The 15,160-nt window shown below is 44.6% G+C and overlaps 1 protein-coding gene and 1 long non-coding RNA gene across 7 annotated transcripts in view; one reads left to right on the top strand and one right to left on the bottom strand.

Moving 5' to 3' along the window:
* The window catches only part of CDH2 (cadherin 2), a 115,197-nt gene extending 112,681 nt beyond the window's left edge, over window positions 1–2,516 (bottom strand). The window contains exons 1-2 of one of the 6 annotated variants that reach the window (XM_086889671.1): window positions 2,086–2,516; window positions 1,328–1,720 (exon numbers count right to left, since the gene is read on the bottom strand). In XM_086889671.1, coding sequence (XP_086745797.1) covers window positions 1,328–1,402 — 75 coding nt within the window. In that variant the 5' untranslated portion in view covers window positions 1,403–1,720; window positions 2,086–2,516. Of the gene's footprint in view, window positions 1–238; window positions 930–1,327; window positions 1,721–2,024 lie in introns of those variants that run through there. The other 5 variants (XM_086889677.1, XM_086889665.1, XM_086889686.1 and 2 more) reach the window with 5 other exon arrangements.
* A 493-nt stretch (window positions 2,517–3,009) lies between these two features.
* LOC111925020 (uncharacterized) lies at window positions 3,010–9,600 on the top strand. Its single transcript, XR_015286961.1, has 3 exons — window positions 3,010–3,083; window positions 6,931–7,009; window positions 9,344–9,600. It is a non-coding gene; the product is annotated as an uncharacterized LOC111925020 (long non-coding RNA).
* The last annotated feature ends 5,560 nt before the right edge of the window (window positions 9,601–15,160 follow it).

Below are 15,160 nucleotides of genomic sequence, written 5' to 3'. Positions count from 1 at the left end.
GACGGGAGGCCGGGCGGGCTGCTCCCGCCCCCGGTGCGGCGGAGGGAGCGGGGCCGCACCATGGACAGTGGCTGCGCCCGCCGCCTCCCCTGCCCTGCGCCAGCCGCTGCGGGAGGGCGCCCTGCCCGCCCCGGCACCCCGGCCTCGCCTCAACCCGCTCCTCCGGCCCGACAGAAATGCCCCACTCGCAAATACCATTAAGAGGCGATGATCTGCGCCATCTGTCCCTCGGACTTACCGCCCTCTCCATCCCCGGCGCCGCGCCGGATACGAGCTCAGCGAGCACAAAGCGAACGGGGAACGCACCGGGTGCCCCGGCTCCGCTCCCGCTCCGAACACCCCCCGCCGCCGGAGGGGAGCCCAACCACCACCCCGCGGGCACTGCCCCTGCTGCCCCAGCGGGATCCATTTTGTCGTCTCCCCGTCCTCCCCACGCCCTCCCGGTCACTCCCATCTCGCCCCAGACCTCCACTTTCTGCAGCCCACGGGGAGCACACCGCTGCTGGCACTGCCCCGCGACCACCTGCTCGGGACCCCCTCACTCGCCCGCCCGGAGCGCCCCGGCGAGGCGGCCGGGGGGAGGCAGCAGCAGGACTTTCATAATAATAAATTAAACACTTCGGGGCCCGAGCCCGTCCCAATGGAAATTCCCGTTAGCGGCAGGGGGTGGGGAAGCCCAGCGCCCAGGCGGAGGCTGATTAAATTCTTCCCGGGGAAGGGATTAGCGGGCGAGGGAGCCGGGGATAGCCGAGGCGCGGGGGCGGCTCTCTGCCCCGAACCTCTCTGGCACCTCAGCCCGCCCGTCGTCACGCGGGGCGGAGGGGGGAAATGTTCGCTCCGTCCCCCACTCCGGTAGTTTGTCCCCCGCGCCCGCGGCGGGGCCGAGCTCCCATGTTCCTTCCAGGCGTGCGGGTACGGGCCAGCTCCCCCCCACGTCCCGCGGCACCTGCTCTCCCGGGAATGAGGGGGGATCGGTGCCCCCATCACCTCTAGTGCCTCGGGACCACCCTCTCCCTCTCAGCCGGCCCCGGGCAGGAGTTCCCCCCTCTCTCTGTTTCTCTCTCTCTCCCTCCCCGCGGCGCGCAGCCCGGTGGCGGGGCTGCCCCGAGCAGGTGGCTCTGCACGAGCGGCCGAGCCACCCCGGGGCACCCCGGCGGCGGGGCTGCCTTGCCCTGCCCCCTCCCCGAGACCCCCACCACGAAGCGGAGCCTGCCTGCTCCCCCCCCCCCCCCCCTTTCCCCCCGGCTCTCCCGCCTTCCCCGGGCATCGCCGCCCGCAGGGGAACAAAGAGCCGCAGCCCGGCCCGCTCCCCGCCGGCGGTGCTTACCTGCTGCAGGGCCGCCAGCAGCATCAGCGCCAGCGGCGGCAGGATCCGCGGCGGCGCTCCCGCTACCCGGCACATGGAGGCGAGGAGGGGCGGCGGCAGGGCGGCCCCCAGCAGTTCCGGAGCGCGGCTGGAGCCCGCGGAGCGGGGCGAGGGGAGCGGCGGGGAGGGTCGGGCAGCGGCAGCTGCCGGGAGCTGCGGTCGGCGTCTGCCCCCGCCTGCCGGAGCCGGCTGCCGCTCTAGCTCATGGGCAGCGATGCAGCGGAGGGAGAGAGCGCGGGGGGCGGAGGATGGGTGAAACTCAGCTCTGGGTCAGCCTGCTTGTCTCTGCCGAGCCCCCTCCGCGGTGCAGAGGGTGGGCAGGGAAGAGGAGGAGGAGGATGGGCGAACAAAAGGCTGGGAGATAAGAAAGAAGTAGTCGCTGCTGCTGCTGCGAGGCCGGTGCGGCGGCTCCCCTCGGCTGGCAGCCTTCCCCACGCCTGGATCGTGCCCGCCTCGCTCCTCCCGCCGGTGCCCCCCAGCGAGCTCGGGCAGGCGGCTCCTCTCAGCGCCTCAGCCCAGGCACGCCAGCACCGCCGCTTCGCCGGCCCCAGCCCTGCTGCATGCTCGCCCCGCACTTTCTCTCTCCCTCTTTCTTCTCCTCCCTCCACCCCTCCCCCTGCAGGCAAAGCCCTCCGCCGAAGCACAATGATAACAATACCCCAGCAGCCTCTGCCTGCCGTGCGCCTGTCTACGCGCTCGCCCGGTGCCTGCCTGCTTGCCTGTCTGCTGCTGGCAGCTCCCTCTCCGCCTCCCGTCGCTCCCTGCCGGCCGCACGGCCAATGGGAACGGCACGGCACGCTGAGCGCCGGGGAAATTCGCCGCTGTGCTTGCGACTGGTACTGCCCCTCCTCGGTCCCCGGAGAGCGGGCGCTGGGGGCAGCGGGGCAGGCGCCAGCGCCCGTTGACCCTGCAACGCCAACAGCCCAAGAGCGGTGGAACGAAATAAATTCCAACCCAGACACTTGGTGTACTGCAGTGGTTTTGGGGGGCGAGAACTTTCTGGGGATGGAAGGAAGGACCCGTCCCCGCCGTGCTCGGTAGGGGACAGTCGGTGCAGCGAGAAGCGGCGGGGGCGCCGCTGCTGCCCAGCCCGGGGCCGTGGGACGGCCCTGCCCGCCGCCCGTGCTGGCGGCTCGGCAAGTTCCGCTCAGCTGTTACTGCTTAGCTTTCCGTTTTTTGGGTTTTTTTTTTTTTTTTTTTTCATTTGTCCACCTTCCCTCCCCCTCATTCCGTATTTCTTTTTTTTCTAAGCTACCTGCTAAATTTTATTAGAAAATGTTTTCAAAAGCTTGGCTGGGTCCGCAGTCCGCGCGTCCAAAGATGTCAGCGTGCGGAACGGAGCCGGGGAGTGCTGCTGAGCGAACAGTTCAGAGAAGCAAGTAGCAAGTGCTGGGTCATTTGCGGAGCTGCCACGGGTTTTCGCTCGCCCACAATCGGCAAAGTTGTTTTGTGTCTATGCATCACAGCTCTCATCCTGGGACATAGTAAGGGAAGGATTCTTAGGCATTGGCCCCTAGGCAGTCTCATGAAGTGTTCATTCAAAATGGTGCATTATTTATTTTAGAGCATCTTTATACCTGAGCTTGCAAGAAAAATGCTCTTCCCAACCACCCCCCCCGCCACCCTCCCCCCTTAGAAAGTAACGCAAACCGTCACGCTCAATGTTTTGAAAGGAAACAACGGATTTGTCTTAATATTTTTGCCGGGGAAAGGCGGGGTAAGTACGTGCTTTTACGATGCTGATTTCATTAGGCTGGGAATTGAAAATAGCGGTCACTCGTGAGCTGCGATGCAGCTGCGCACCCAAGGCAGGGCAGCGGGGGGAGAGAAGGCCCCGGAGCCGCGGGGGCGATGCGCGCCCGGCCGGGCCCGCAGCCGCAGCCGCGCCGCCTCCGCGGGGCAGAGCAGAGCCCGGGCACCGGCCGAGCCAGACACCACCTGCAAGGCTCCAACACCACATGAGGCTCAGCCGAGCAGAGGCGGCCTCAGCTAGCAACACAGCCTCCCCCACCGCCCGCCCCCGCCTCCCTTCCCGCTCCCTCTTTAAAGTTGTAGCCCGTGTAATTGTAGCGATCCCAAGAGTTGGGAAGAACAATGAGAGAAGGAAACTACGGCTGGTCATGAGTTTCTGGATTAAAATTTAGCCAGAGAGGGAGAGAGAGTACGCAAGAAGGGCACAGCTGATGTTTATATCCTGTTACAAGGACGAGTTTCTCGGTTTTGCACCTGACGGAGCATGTGTTTGGTCTTTTTATCAGTTCTAAAGAAAAATGCTTGGATTTGCTTATGAAACTGACTTTCCCTGAATAAAAGATTCCCGTTTGTATTTTCTGATAGGCAGGCAAAATATTAGCATTTACTAATGGCTGTATCTGAGCATTTATTCACTTTTACAAGTGTTCTACAGAATGCAAATCTCACATTATAAACTACTCCATAAACCAGCTGTCCTATGAGAATAATTATCTGTCACCTAATGAGCCTGGCCTCTCACATCCTTCAATCCATCCATCCCTAAAGGCCAGAAGAGCTGAAGGCTCTGCAGCGTATCTGGCAAGTTACCAGATCTGAGCTCTGCCTGATGCTTCTTATGGTTCTACTGCTGCCTTTAAATTTACCTGGCAGGATTAATAACACTGGCAGAAAAATTGCTCTCGCCAACATCATTTTAGTGAATCTTCCAGCCTTGAACAAGTTTGAATCAAGCAGTGGGCTTCCCTCATTTACTTGAAAATAATAGTTTCCACTGGCTCATAGTTCCCTACTTCTGGGTATTGGGATAAAGATATAAGAGAGCAGGGGTAGGTAATACCTTTTGAGGTACAGTCTCGGCACCACATCTCTTTATGATGAGAGGCATTTATTTGGGAGAACAGAGCAGAAATTTGTGCATTGCTTCCAAACATGAATGACTCCTCAGGGAATCCTTCATCTGTCGCATAAACCCAAGAGAACACCTTTTTTATTTTTTTCCCCCACAGAAATAATCTAGCATTAAGTAGGCATAGCTGCAAATTCAGAGTTAGTACTGCTGCTAGGATGACATCGTCAACTTTTTTCATGTATATCATGCAAAAGCCAGCAAGCTGGCAATTTCTGGCACGGATTCAAACAAGTGATTTAGAACTCAAAGGGTTGATCTCCTAGTTCAACCTCAGATTGCATTTATGACCGTGTTTTAACTAGTATGAAAATAGTGGACATAAGTTAATGTTCAAGCTAGGAGATCTCAAGGGCTTCCAGGGAAACCTTGTTAAAATTCCATGATTGAGTTGAAGAGAGGATTAGGGTAATTCCCATGTTAGTCATGGAGTTGAGTCTCTCTTTCAACTTGTCCAAATTAATTTTCATTCCTAAGGTTCATAAAAATTCTGTTAAAAAAATGAATGCTTTCAATTTGGAACATACTAGATTGCTCATGGCTTCAAATATTTTGGAAAAGGAGACCCTTTCCCTTGTGGGTCTATTCTTACATTTAATCTGCCAGGTACTGCCACTACTACTCCTCTCCTCAATTCAAATTATGCAAATTAAGTACTTTACTGACAGTTTCAGCCTTTTTCTGACATTAATGCATGTGCTTTTAGGAAGTTGAGTTACACTGCACACATGTATATCCCTGCTCCTATGGCTAAGAATTTACAAGATGCATGTGTAGATGCATTGAGAAAAAGTACTAAGGGCATATCAGTTTTTGCCCAGTTTTCTTGTATTCTTCATGACATATGAAGAAATACTTCTGTTTAAAAACAAAAAACAAATCACACAACTAATGGATCTGAGGGTATCCAATGCTTATTAACGAGTTTTATCACAATAATGGAAAAAGCAGTAAATGTTTTTTACTATGACACAAAGGCTACACACACCGTCAGCTAATCCAGATAAATTCTTCTAACAAAAAAGAAAGAAGTACTAACAAAAACAAAAATCCAAGTTTTTGAAACAGTGTTTTTTAACTTGAATTCTGTTGTCATCCTAAGACTCCAGATTTATTTTGAGTAGTCTGTGACAGGCAATGGGGAAAAAGCATATTTGTATATTCTGTGTAGCTACTTTACTCATATGAAATTCCTAAGGGGAGGGAGATTTTTCTGAATAGTAAGATTGTTAGTTGTTGGCACCACATGAAAATGATTTATTGCTTTAGGAAGTAAATAATCATGTATGGCCAAGAAGAATGCAGTTTTATGTAGATAGCATCAAGTGGATGAGAAAAACTGAGTAGCACAGACACTAAAACAGCTTAAATATTTTAAAAATTAGAATAATTTAAATGTTATTGTTAGTGTTGCTGTCTTTCTCTAACTGCAGTAAAATAAGTATGACACTGAATTTTTCAATCTGAGTCTTTGTTTTAATATAGTATTTCATGTACCTATATGAACTAAAACCCCAGTAAATTCTAACTGTCCTTTTATTTAGGGACATATTCTCAGAAAGAGGGGGAAAAAGGTGGTCTTAGCAGTAAGTAAGTAATATTTATTTGACTGTAACTTACAGTTTCTTACAGAACTTGAAACAGTTTATCCTGGTGGGCTTTTCTGGCCCTATCATTACTTAAGATGCATAGCTCTACATGTTTTTCCAGTTTTTTTCTTACATCGAGGCAATGAAAGACACAGAAAGGTAACTACAGCTGCAGCATTAGTGCACTGCTATGCTCACATTTGAAAATCAGCTGGGCTAGGATAGAAGAATGTAGCATACAGCAGATTTGTTCCTGCTTTAGCAAGCCTCGGCAGCACTAATCACTTTTTATTGAGATATAGATTAATATGTGTGTGTGTATACACATACACATGTATATATATGGGGTGTATGTGTGATTTGTATATATATGATTTATAGAATTATTTTTTTTTTCCCTTTCTGGTAGCTACATTGTATCTGTCACCATAGTTATATTTCTGTTAATTGCTAATGAATTTTGTAAAGGATTTCTCTATGGAGAAGAAGCTGAGCATTTGTAATCCAGATGTGATACAATATATTTGCATATTGTGTAATTGGCTTCATGTTTATAGCCTTAGTGTGAAGATCTGGAATCAATATATTCAAACTGATTGCTTGTGCTTCATTCTTCCAAAAATCTCATTCAGCATCACTGCCCACTGCCTTCAAGCTGTTTGGCATGGAGAGTTTCTATTGAAAATCAAGATAGAGACCTTCTGATCAGCATAGCATCTCTATTCAGTGGGATATCTTAAAAAAATAAAAAAAAAATATAAAAAGAATTTCAGAACAAGGCTTTAATCATATGGTGTGAGAAAGGATGATCGACTTGTAACTGATGATTGACTGCAAGGATGGTGACTTCTAACAAGGGCTTATGATGATTTCTAATCTCCACAACAGAAAGTTTTAGTTTCACAGAGCTGCTTCATATTGATTAGGCCATTAGGTGGACTTGCTTCTTAAAAAGCTAGCTTCAGTAAATACTTTTTTTTTATTATTTATGATTTGAAGTATTTCCTTTTTCTTGATTGTCTTTCCAGTGATATCAAGTAATAATTTTATTGTCTTGGGATCAGAAGTCTCAACTTTTTTTCTGATTTATTCAGTCTGCAGAGTCCCAGACTCCCTCTTTAGCCACAACCAGAATTCACTGGTGTGAATGAAGCTGTTGACTTCTCTGAAGAGGTATGTATGTAACACCTACAAAAAAGAAACAAAGAAATTTCCAAAAGATAAATCTTACTTTTCCTGACTTCTTAGTAATAAAAATTAGGAAACTGTAACCCTAGTTGTTTATAGTAAACCAGCATAGACAGCATAGATAATAATTTAACTTAATGAAATTTTAATAATTGACTTTAATAAAATTGTGAGAGCTGTCATGTAGATTGCCACTTTCATTATTAAGTAGAATTTTTAACACCTATATTTAGATATGCCTAATATATTCTATCACCAAATCTTATTTTCATTTACTGTAGTATTTCCTTTATTTTAGCGAATAAGTTTTAATTCTCTGTTTCAAGCCAAGTGCTTTTTGTAAACTTCAGAAAAATTCTTTGTCCTTTTAGAAGAATGAGATTAGGGAAAATATGTAATTTTATTTTTGTTGAAAAGTTCTTGTTCCATCTCAGGTATTTTACTCCAGGCTCTGAACCAGAGAGCTTAACTTTGGGAGGAGCATGATCCTTACATTGAGGTTGCGCCTTTTTCAATTGCTGTTAAAGTTGGCCAAAATCTGGCATTTTTACAGATTTGAAAATTATGTTATAGTTCAGAAGAGTTTCACAGCCATATCCCCTGACAGATCCCTCTGCATCCAATATACCTCTTATTCCCTCAACAACTGCTGTTTTGCAAAAATCCTGCAAACAAGCCATCTTCATAGAACAATCTCCCTTATTTTGAGAATGGAGGAGATGCTCTGGAATTTCCAATACTTCCTCTTGGATTAAGTATAGGAGAGATGGTAGGGGCTGTCTATATTCATGAATTTGTTGCTCCCCTTTCAGTCAGTGTTCTCAAAAATTGCAGAAGGATTCAGGAAGTTTAGAACAGTTAGAAAATTAGGGAATTGCAGATTCAAGCATCTGAAAAATTGTTTTTATTGACAACTATATTAATAATAGTTCTCTTACTAAAAACATTTACAGTTTGCAAAAATTCAGTCCAAGTTAAACACACAGTGAAGTAGCCATGGAGAAATATTTTGTATACTTGCAGAGAAATCTGATGATTTTAAAAAAAAATCCTCCTACTTTTGGAATCGTTTTTACATTAGCAGGACTCAAAAGTGGCTTTCATCTCTAAAATGAAATTTTGCAGATCTTCTATATATTTTGCAGCAATGCAAGCCCAAATCATCCCCAAGTGCTATCTGAATTCACATGACCAGATCATTAACCTGAATTTTAGGGAGTCTCTAAAGATTTATTCATAGGGGAGAAGTATTCTCCCTTGGTTACATTAGACCTCCGGCAGCCTGGAAATTTGGGTTTTTGTCCTCACAGTGCCAACTATGTCCTGTGAAAAGTCTGATCTCCTCAGGCACAGCTGTGTCTGCAACTTCAAACAAAACCAAGCCAAACAAAAAGACCAAAAAAAGGGCTTTTTCCTGTGGCACAGTGGTTTGCTGCTGTTAACAGCTGCCCACCTTGTCTCTTCCCGAGAGGTCTCCATCCTCAGAGCTGAGAGGAATGTGTGTTTGTACCCCTCTTCAGCAGTTTGTTGGCTCAGATGCTCCAACAGCGACACGACCCGAGCAGCTGAGCCGTGCCCCCAGGTAGCTGCCAGGCAATGGACCAGAAGATGCCGTGGTGACTCTGAGGCCACCGAGCAGGAGGGTTGTTTGGATTAAGGTGTTAACAACTGTCCTGGCAAGATGAGACAGGGCTCCTTTGTCAAAGCCCTAAATCTGCCTTCTTCCTGCTTATAAACACCCCTCTGCTGCTTCTCACCTCAGGATCAATGGGAGTTCCTCAGGGCTTGTCATGTTTGAAAGTTGGTCCGTTTTCTTTTCCCAGAGTCTTAAAAAAAACATTTAGGAGTTGAAATTAAGGCTTTTTTTTTTTTTTTTTTTAAATTAACTTAAGCCCTAATTTATTTTCGGTGTGAAAGATCACAGTTCAGTACATGTGCAGACTCTGAAAACAACTAAGTAGCTATGAAAAAAATCTATGACTTTATTCTTTGGCTTTAAAATAAAATGTCTTTTTCTCTGCTGCTAATGGATCATATTAATTGTTTTTCTTTTATATTTTCTGAAGTCAGAAGGGGCCATTTTAATAATTTATTTTGACTTCATCAAAGCACAGGCTTAAAAATATTACCTAGTAGTTTTCCTAACAAGGCCAAGAACTTGTGCAGGGCAAGGGGATGTTTTTGGGGCAGACACAGAAGCTTAACTTAAAGTGACAGAATCCAGTGCAAGTCTTGCTAGATATATTTTCCTACTGAAATGTAGTTCTGCTGTGAGAAGTCTTACTTCAGAAGTCAGGGACAGACACTTTTTCCACCTAGGCCTGTCTTTGAACCACTGTGGAAAGGGTGCAGTATGAGCTGCTGCTGCAGCCTCGTCTGTTCACAGTTCCTGAGCTGCAGGCAACAGCAGGGAGCTCAGCACGGACTAAACACCCAAGTGTTCACTTTGATTTGCAGAAGGATTTTGTGTCCAGCGCTCAGCTGTGTGCTACTGCAGTGCTACCTATGTTGCACCATGGCTATTGCATAGCCAAGAATAGTTTTTGGAGAAAAAAAACAAATAAATACTGAAAATGCTTCATGGGGTTTGTAGTCAGGCATTCTTTATGCATGCTTGCGATTTGCCTTAAAATTGTTACTTTGGAAATGTTATGTGTCCTGGATTAAATGAAGAAAGGTACTGGCTGTCTTTTGACATAATATTACATAATTTAAAAGAAGTTGTTGCCTAAACTAGGCATTTATTGCTTTCTACAAAAAAATCTTCAGATTTTCATTTTAAAATTGCTGGTGTTGAAAACTCTAATGTTGCATGCACTAAGTTGTTCCAATGGTTATCCTTCTCTCTAAAAATGTTGCAGATTAATGTCATAGAATCATAGGATGGTCTAGGTTAGAAGGAACCTTAAAGGTCCTCTAGTTTCAACACCCTTGTAGTGGTCAGGGACACCTTTCACTAGACCAGATTGCTCAGAGCTCCGTCCAGCCTGGCCTTAAACCCTTCCAGGGAAGTAATGAGTAAGACACTTTTATCTAAGTTGTGTAATTTCTAGGAAGTCACTCTTGTTACTTTTTTCAGCACTGGAAGAGTTAACCTTTTCATGTGTCTTTTCACTGTATTGGAACAGACCAGTTGCCTTTGATAAGATGAAGCTTTTCCTCATTAAGTTAACTAAATCAAAGTCTTTGAGTATTTCATTAAATACATAGTTCCCAATAATTTAATAAATGTTCCAGTTCTTCCATGACCCTCTAATTTTTAACATGCTGCTTGAAGTACTGGTACAGAACTGCATGCTGTATTTTACCACCAGCTGTAGTAATTTGAAAAGCAGAAGTAATACATGTACCAGACTCCTACTCAGTGCTCCCATGTTAGCAGATACAGCGATCATATTAACCCTTGCATCACACCCTTGCTTTGATTACCAGATGACCCCCCCATCAGAACCAGTTTCCCAGAATAATATCCTTTGCTCAGAAACACACCCTTCAGTATTTGCTCTTGGGCCAGGAAGAGCCCTCATTTTCCTTTGCACTGAAGCTTTTGTAAATACATTCTTTGCAGTTCCACTCCTGGCAGACTTCCACTTCCATCCCACGCTCATCACTTTATATCTCTCCGTATTCTCTCCTGACACTGATTTGGAGTCATCATGACCAGATTGCCTTTGCAAATAAATATCCTTGGGAAGCCAGGAGTGCTGATAAATAATGTTGAGTTTCCATATCCATTAAAGCAGCCATGTCCCTTTGATTCTGCTTGAGCATATCTTAAGCTTCTGAAGAGAAGATTGTGTAATCCCACCTGGAGATGAGTCAGTAAACTGTAAACACATACGAGGCATTCAGAACTAGTGACAAAATCCCTCCAAATATGGGTCCTTGTGTCGATGGCTAAGAAATGGCAACAAAAGAACTGAAGGATGAGAAGAAGAGACCTGATGGTGATGAATGTACCACAATTGTGAGGAGTATGGACCTTAGTTGTGTCAAACCTAAGAATTATGTAGTGTTTAGTGATCCATCAAAACCATGATTGATATGATCCTTGGCTGTAACTTTGCGTTGTATGCACTAAGTTACAGGCCTTGGGTTGGCTTGGAGATTTTTTTATGCATATTACTTTGCCTTACATCTCTTCCTTCCCAGTGCTGTTAACTTCCCTAGAGTTAGGGCTCTGTGTAAACACTGTAAACTTCAGCCTGAACTGGAGCAACATATTTACTTTTGGAAATGGTTAATTCTTTCAGTGGCTTTTTCACACTTTGCATACACATACGTATCAGCACCTCTACTCACAGTAGAGCCTCTACTGGCTCTTTCTGAGGGGTGCTAGGGAAACAAAAGCCTGGCAATACTTTTGCTTCTGAAGAGTGGATTCTTAATGGAATTACACAATTGTTTAAGTCTGAGGATTCACTCAGTCCTGATAAAGATATTAAGCAGAACTGGCCCCAGCTCTGAGCCCCAGGGAACACCACTGGTGTCTGGCTGCCAGCTGGTTGTGACTCCATTCACCAGCACTCCCTGGGCCTGGCCATCCGGACAATTTTTGGGTTTTTACCCAGTGAACACTGCACCTATCCAGGCCATGAGCAGCCAGTTTCTCCAGGAGAACACTGTGGTAATCAGTGTCAGAGGCTTCTCTGAAGTCTGGGTGGACAACATCTACAGCCTTCCAGTCATCCACTGAGCAGGTCACAGTGTCCTAACAGGAGATCAGGTCAGTCAAGCAGCACCTGCCTTTGATGAGCTCAGGCTGGCTGGGCCTGATCTCCTGCTTGTCCTGTATGTGCTGCATGTGCTGCATACTCAGGGTGATCTGCTCCATAACATAAACATCCAAAATTACATTATAGAGAAAATTCAGACACATTGTAGGACATTGAAAACTGCTTGGCCTTAAACAGCTATTGCAAGTTGCTATTGATCTTACAGTGTATTTGATAATTATTTTCAGGTATAATTAAAATGAACTGAAAACTAAGAGCACAGACTCCAAGGAAGAAAAACTTTCCTGTGCTTGTTCAGATATTTTGTATTTCCCTTTACTCTTCCAGCAGCTGGAATGCATCTATGGTTGAGAGTAAGGTGAGGAAAAGATCATGATAAAGAGCACCCTTGTTCATCTTTCCAGTTTATCCATTGTCTGTTTTGAGTAAGAAACTTCCATATCTCAGGAAAGTCTTGTCTCTGGGTAACATCCTCAAAAGTAAAAACAGCTTTAAAGGTATTAGCAACCCTCAAATTGAGGGCTGTTTTTAGGGATTTTTTTGCCTAGCCCCCAGTCTAACACATTCCTGGTTAACAACCGCTGCTGTCGTATAAGCTTTAGGAAGAAGAAAATAATTTCAAATATAATTCAGCCTCTCAAGGGATGCTGAAGGAAAGGCTGAGGTAGAAGTAGTTGGGAATGGCTCTCCAAAACCTGTGGGCAAGGAGGGAGAGGGGAAAAGGATTGTTTTATGTTGTTGGCACTGATACTATGGAGGGGGGTCTCCAAGTTCCTGGGATGTTTCTGTCATGCTGCTGCTTGCATAAAAGGGGTACATTTTCTCCATTGAGAAGCAGTCATCTCTACAGGAAAAGAAAGAAATAAAAATCTTTGGGGGATTATTGTATTTGCTCTAAGAGAGCCATGAAGAGACAACTGAGAAGCAAATAGCTTCTTATGCTAAGATCAAGGGATCAAACTGGATAAAAAGAGTCAGGAAGTCAAAATAAAGAAAATGAGTAGAAAATTGACACCAATGCAAATCTTAACCAAAAGGCTGGAAAGCACAGCCCCAAGCTTTGCTGCTGTCACTGTGGGGAGCACCTTTTCAAGCATTGGCTACAGGACCTTCCCACAGCAATCACTTAATCCTTCTTTCCTTCCTTCTGAATAAAACAGTCCTTTCCACACATCCTTGGGAAAAATTCAGAATTTAACCATAAGTGGGCCAAAAGCATTTTCCAATTTTAAATTAAGCAAAATTAAGCCAAACTATTATTTTTTGCTGTCTGTGGAACACAGAGAAAGCGCCATATGCTGGGGAACTTAAAATAAATCAGATATTCCTTAGTGAGGTATGAATTCTCAGCAACATTAATATCTAGATTATCCAGAGAATAGATTTTCCTTTGGACACTGTTGAAGATGAACCCCAGTTCCTGGCAATGTTGATGTTTCCACATTAATATTAGGGGACCTTCCTTAATAACTGATGAGGCCCTGAAAAAATACAGAAAAATATTTTGTCCTGTAGATGAAGATTTTGAGAGTTGAAGGCTTGAAACCTCATAAAGGTTAGTCATATACATCCTTATACGAGTCCTAAGGGAATTGGGAATGCAAGTATACAATGCAATTCACAGGGAATCTCTTGCTCCTCTTCCATGAGCCAGATGACCATGACATCTGAAGATACACAATACTGCACAGTGGTATCCATCTGCTATAAAATTCCTGTTGCAAAGGCACAGCCTATTTGTGGAAATAAGATTTATATTCACAGCATTATTCAAGATTCCATCAAGTGTCCTGAAAGCAGCTCAAAAACAGAAATGGCAAAGGTAATGGATATCAGAAAAACCAAGGAGAGTGTAAGTCTGAGTCAAAGTTGGAAATTCTTTTCTACAGGGATTATACTGCACTGCGAAAAAAAAACCCACAACAACCCAAACATGTAGGATAGAGGTATTTGGTGGAACATCATACCATCATTCATTTTCTCAGACTACAGATGGCACATTTGGAAAAATAGTTATTAAAATAGTCTCATTACAGTGAGACTACTCAAAGTTTGTGCCTGAAGTGAGACAGACCCACTTGGGTTTGGTATTGCCAAATTGCTGTGCTGAAACAGTTTTATGGTTTTTATTGACCATTTTGTGTATGGTCAGTTACAGGTGCAGCCTCAGAAAAGCGTATGTGAAGCATTTCTTCAGATGATTTTTACTCGCTGTAGTTTGCTAAAACCTGTACCAGGAAGTATTATTACAGTACTGAGAAAGTTTATTTTATTGACTGCTGTGGCTCTCCCCTGGCTCATTCTTTTCTAAAAACTGGGCACAGCCCCATAAACCACAGAAGTACAGAATCAAGATTAAAATTAACCTCAGTGCCACATAGTGAGATCATTTAAGTGTTTGGAGTCAGCATGGTTTTACACCAATTAAGTACTGTTACAAGGCAAAATCCCATTGACCAGAATTATGTCAGTGTTTAGTGCAAAATAATGTACATTATCCTAGCTATATGAAGTCATGATGGAGAATGGTGCCAATACATTTTAAGAACGCTTTGCACAATCCTAGCAAAAAATTTAAATATTACCGGTGTCAACTGAAGGACAGCATTCATTTTCTTGATGTCATGCTGGGTATGAAGAAAACACCTAATGCAAAATATTGAATATGATATCAATGAAGGATTTTGTTTGCTTCAAACCAAAAGGAAATGAAATAATAATACTGTTACCATGAGGCACTCCACCCAGGTAATGATTTATCTAAATCCAAAACAAAACAAAAAAAGACCAAAACCATACACTTCCCCCCTTCCTCACCCTGTCCCCCCCAAGAAAAAAAAGCTCACTTTAAAAAATAAAACAGAAACCAAACCCATTTACTCTCTGTTTGTGTTGGATGGAAGAATCAGAAATAGAACTCTGGCCAGTCTTCTATCTACACAACCATGATTGTTTTATAGATCTCTAAACACGTAACAATCAGGTCTGTTACTCTTTATTGGTGGAGAAGTGCATGGAAAAGAGATGAAGATATCTCCTTAGTCCTTACCTAGCAAATAAATTCTTAAAATAAATTCCCAAAAAGTAAAAAAAAAAATATTTGCATTATACTAAAGGCATTAAGCAGTATCTTTTTAAGTGTCTTGCCAAGAGTTCAAACATGGAACTAACAAAACTACTCCTGTAATCACCATAAAAATTAATGACCTTGAAGCTGGGAAGGCTTGGATAACGGAATCTGCACCTCCATTACATTGTTACCTTTATGACCAAATTTTTTTCAATTGGTAATAGCCTATTATAAAAGTCTTAGGTTTCCTTATGTGTTAAATCAGTCACTGTATAGAGAAAAAAAAAAATCAGAAATTTTAAATCCCCTGGAAATTAGTCACTGAGATAG

Source organism: Cyanistes caeruleus, chromosome 1 (genome assembly GCF_971803275.1).
Source record: "Cyanistes caeruleus chromosome 1, bCyaCae1.hap1.1, whole genome shotgun sequence".
Taxonomy (NCBI): Eukaryota; Metazoa; Chordata; class Aves; order Passeriformes; family Paridae; genus Cyanistes; species Cyanistes caeruleus.
Note: the sequence above shows the minus strand (reverse complement) of the source record. Positions and strands in the feature narration are given on the sequence as shown.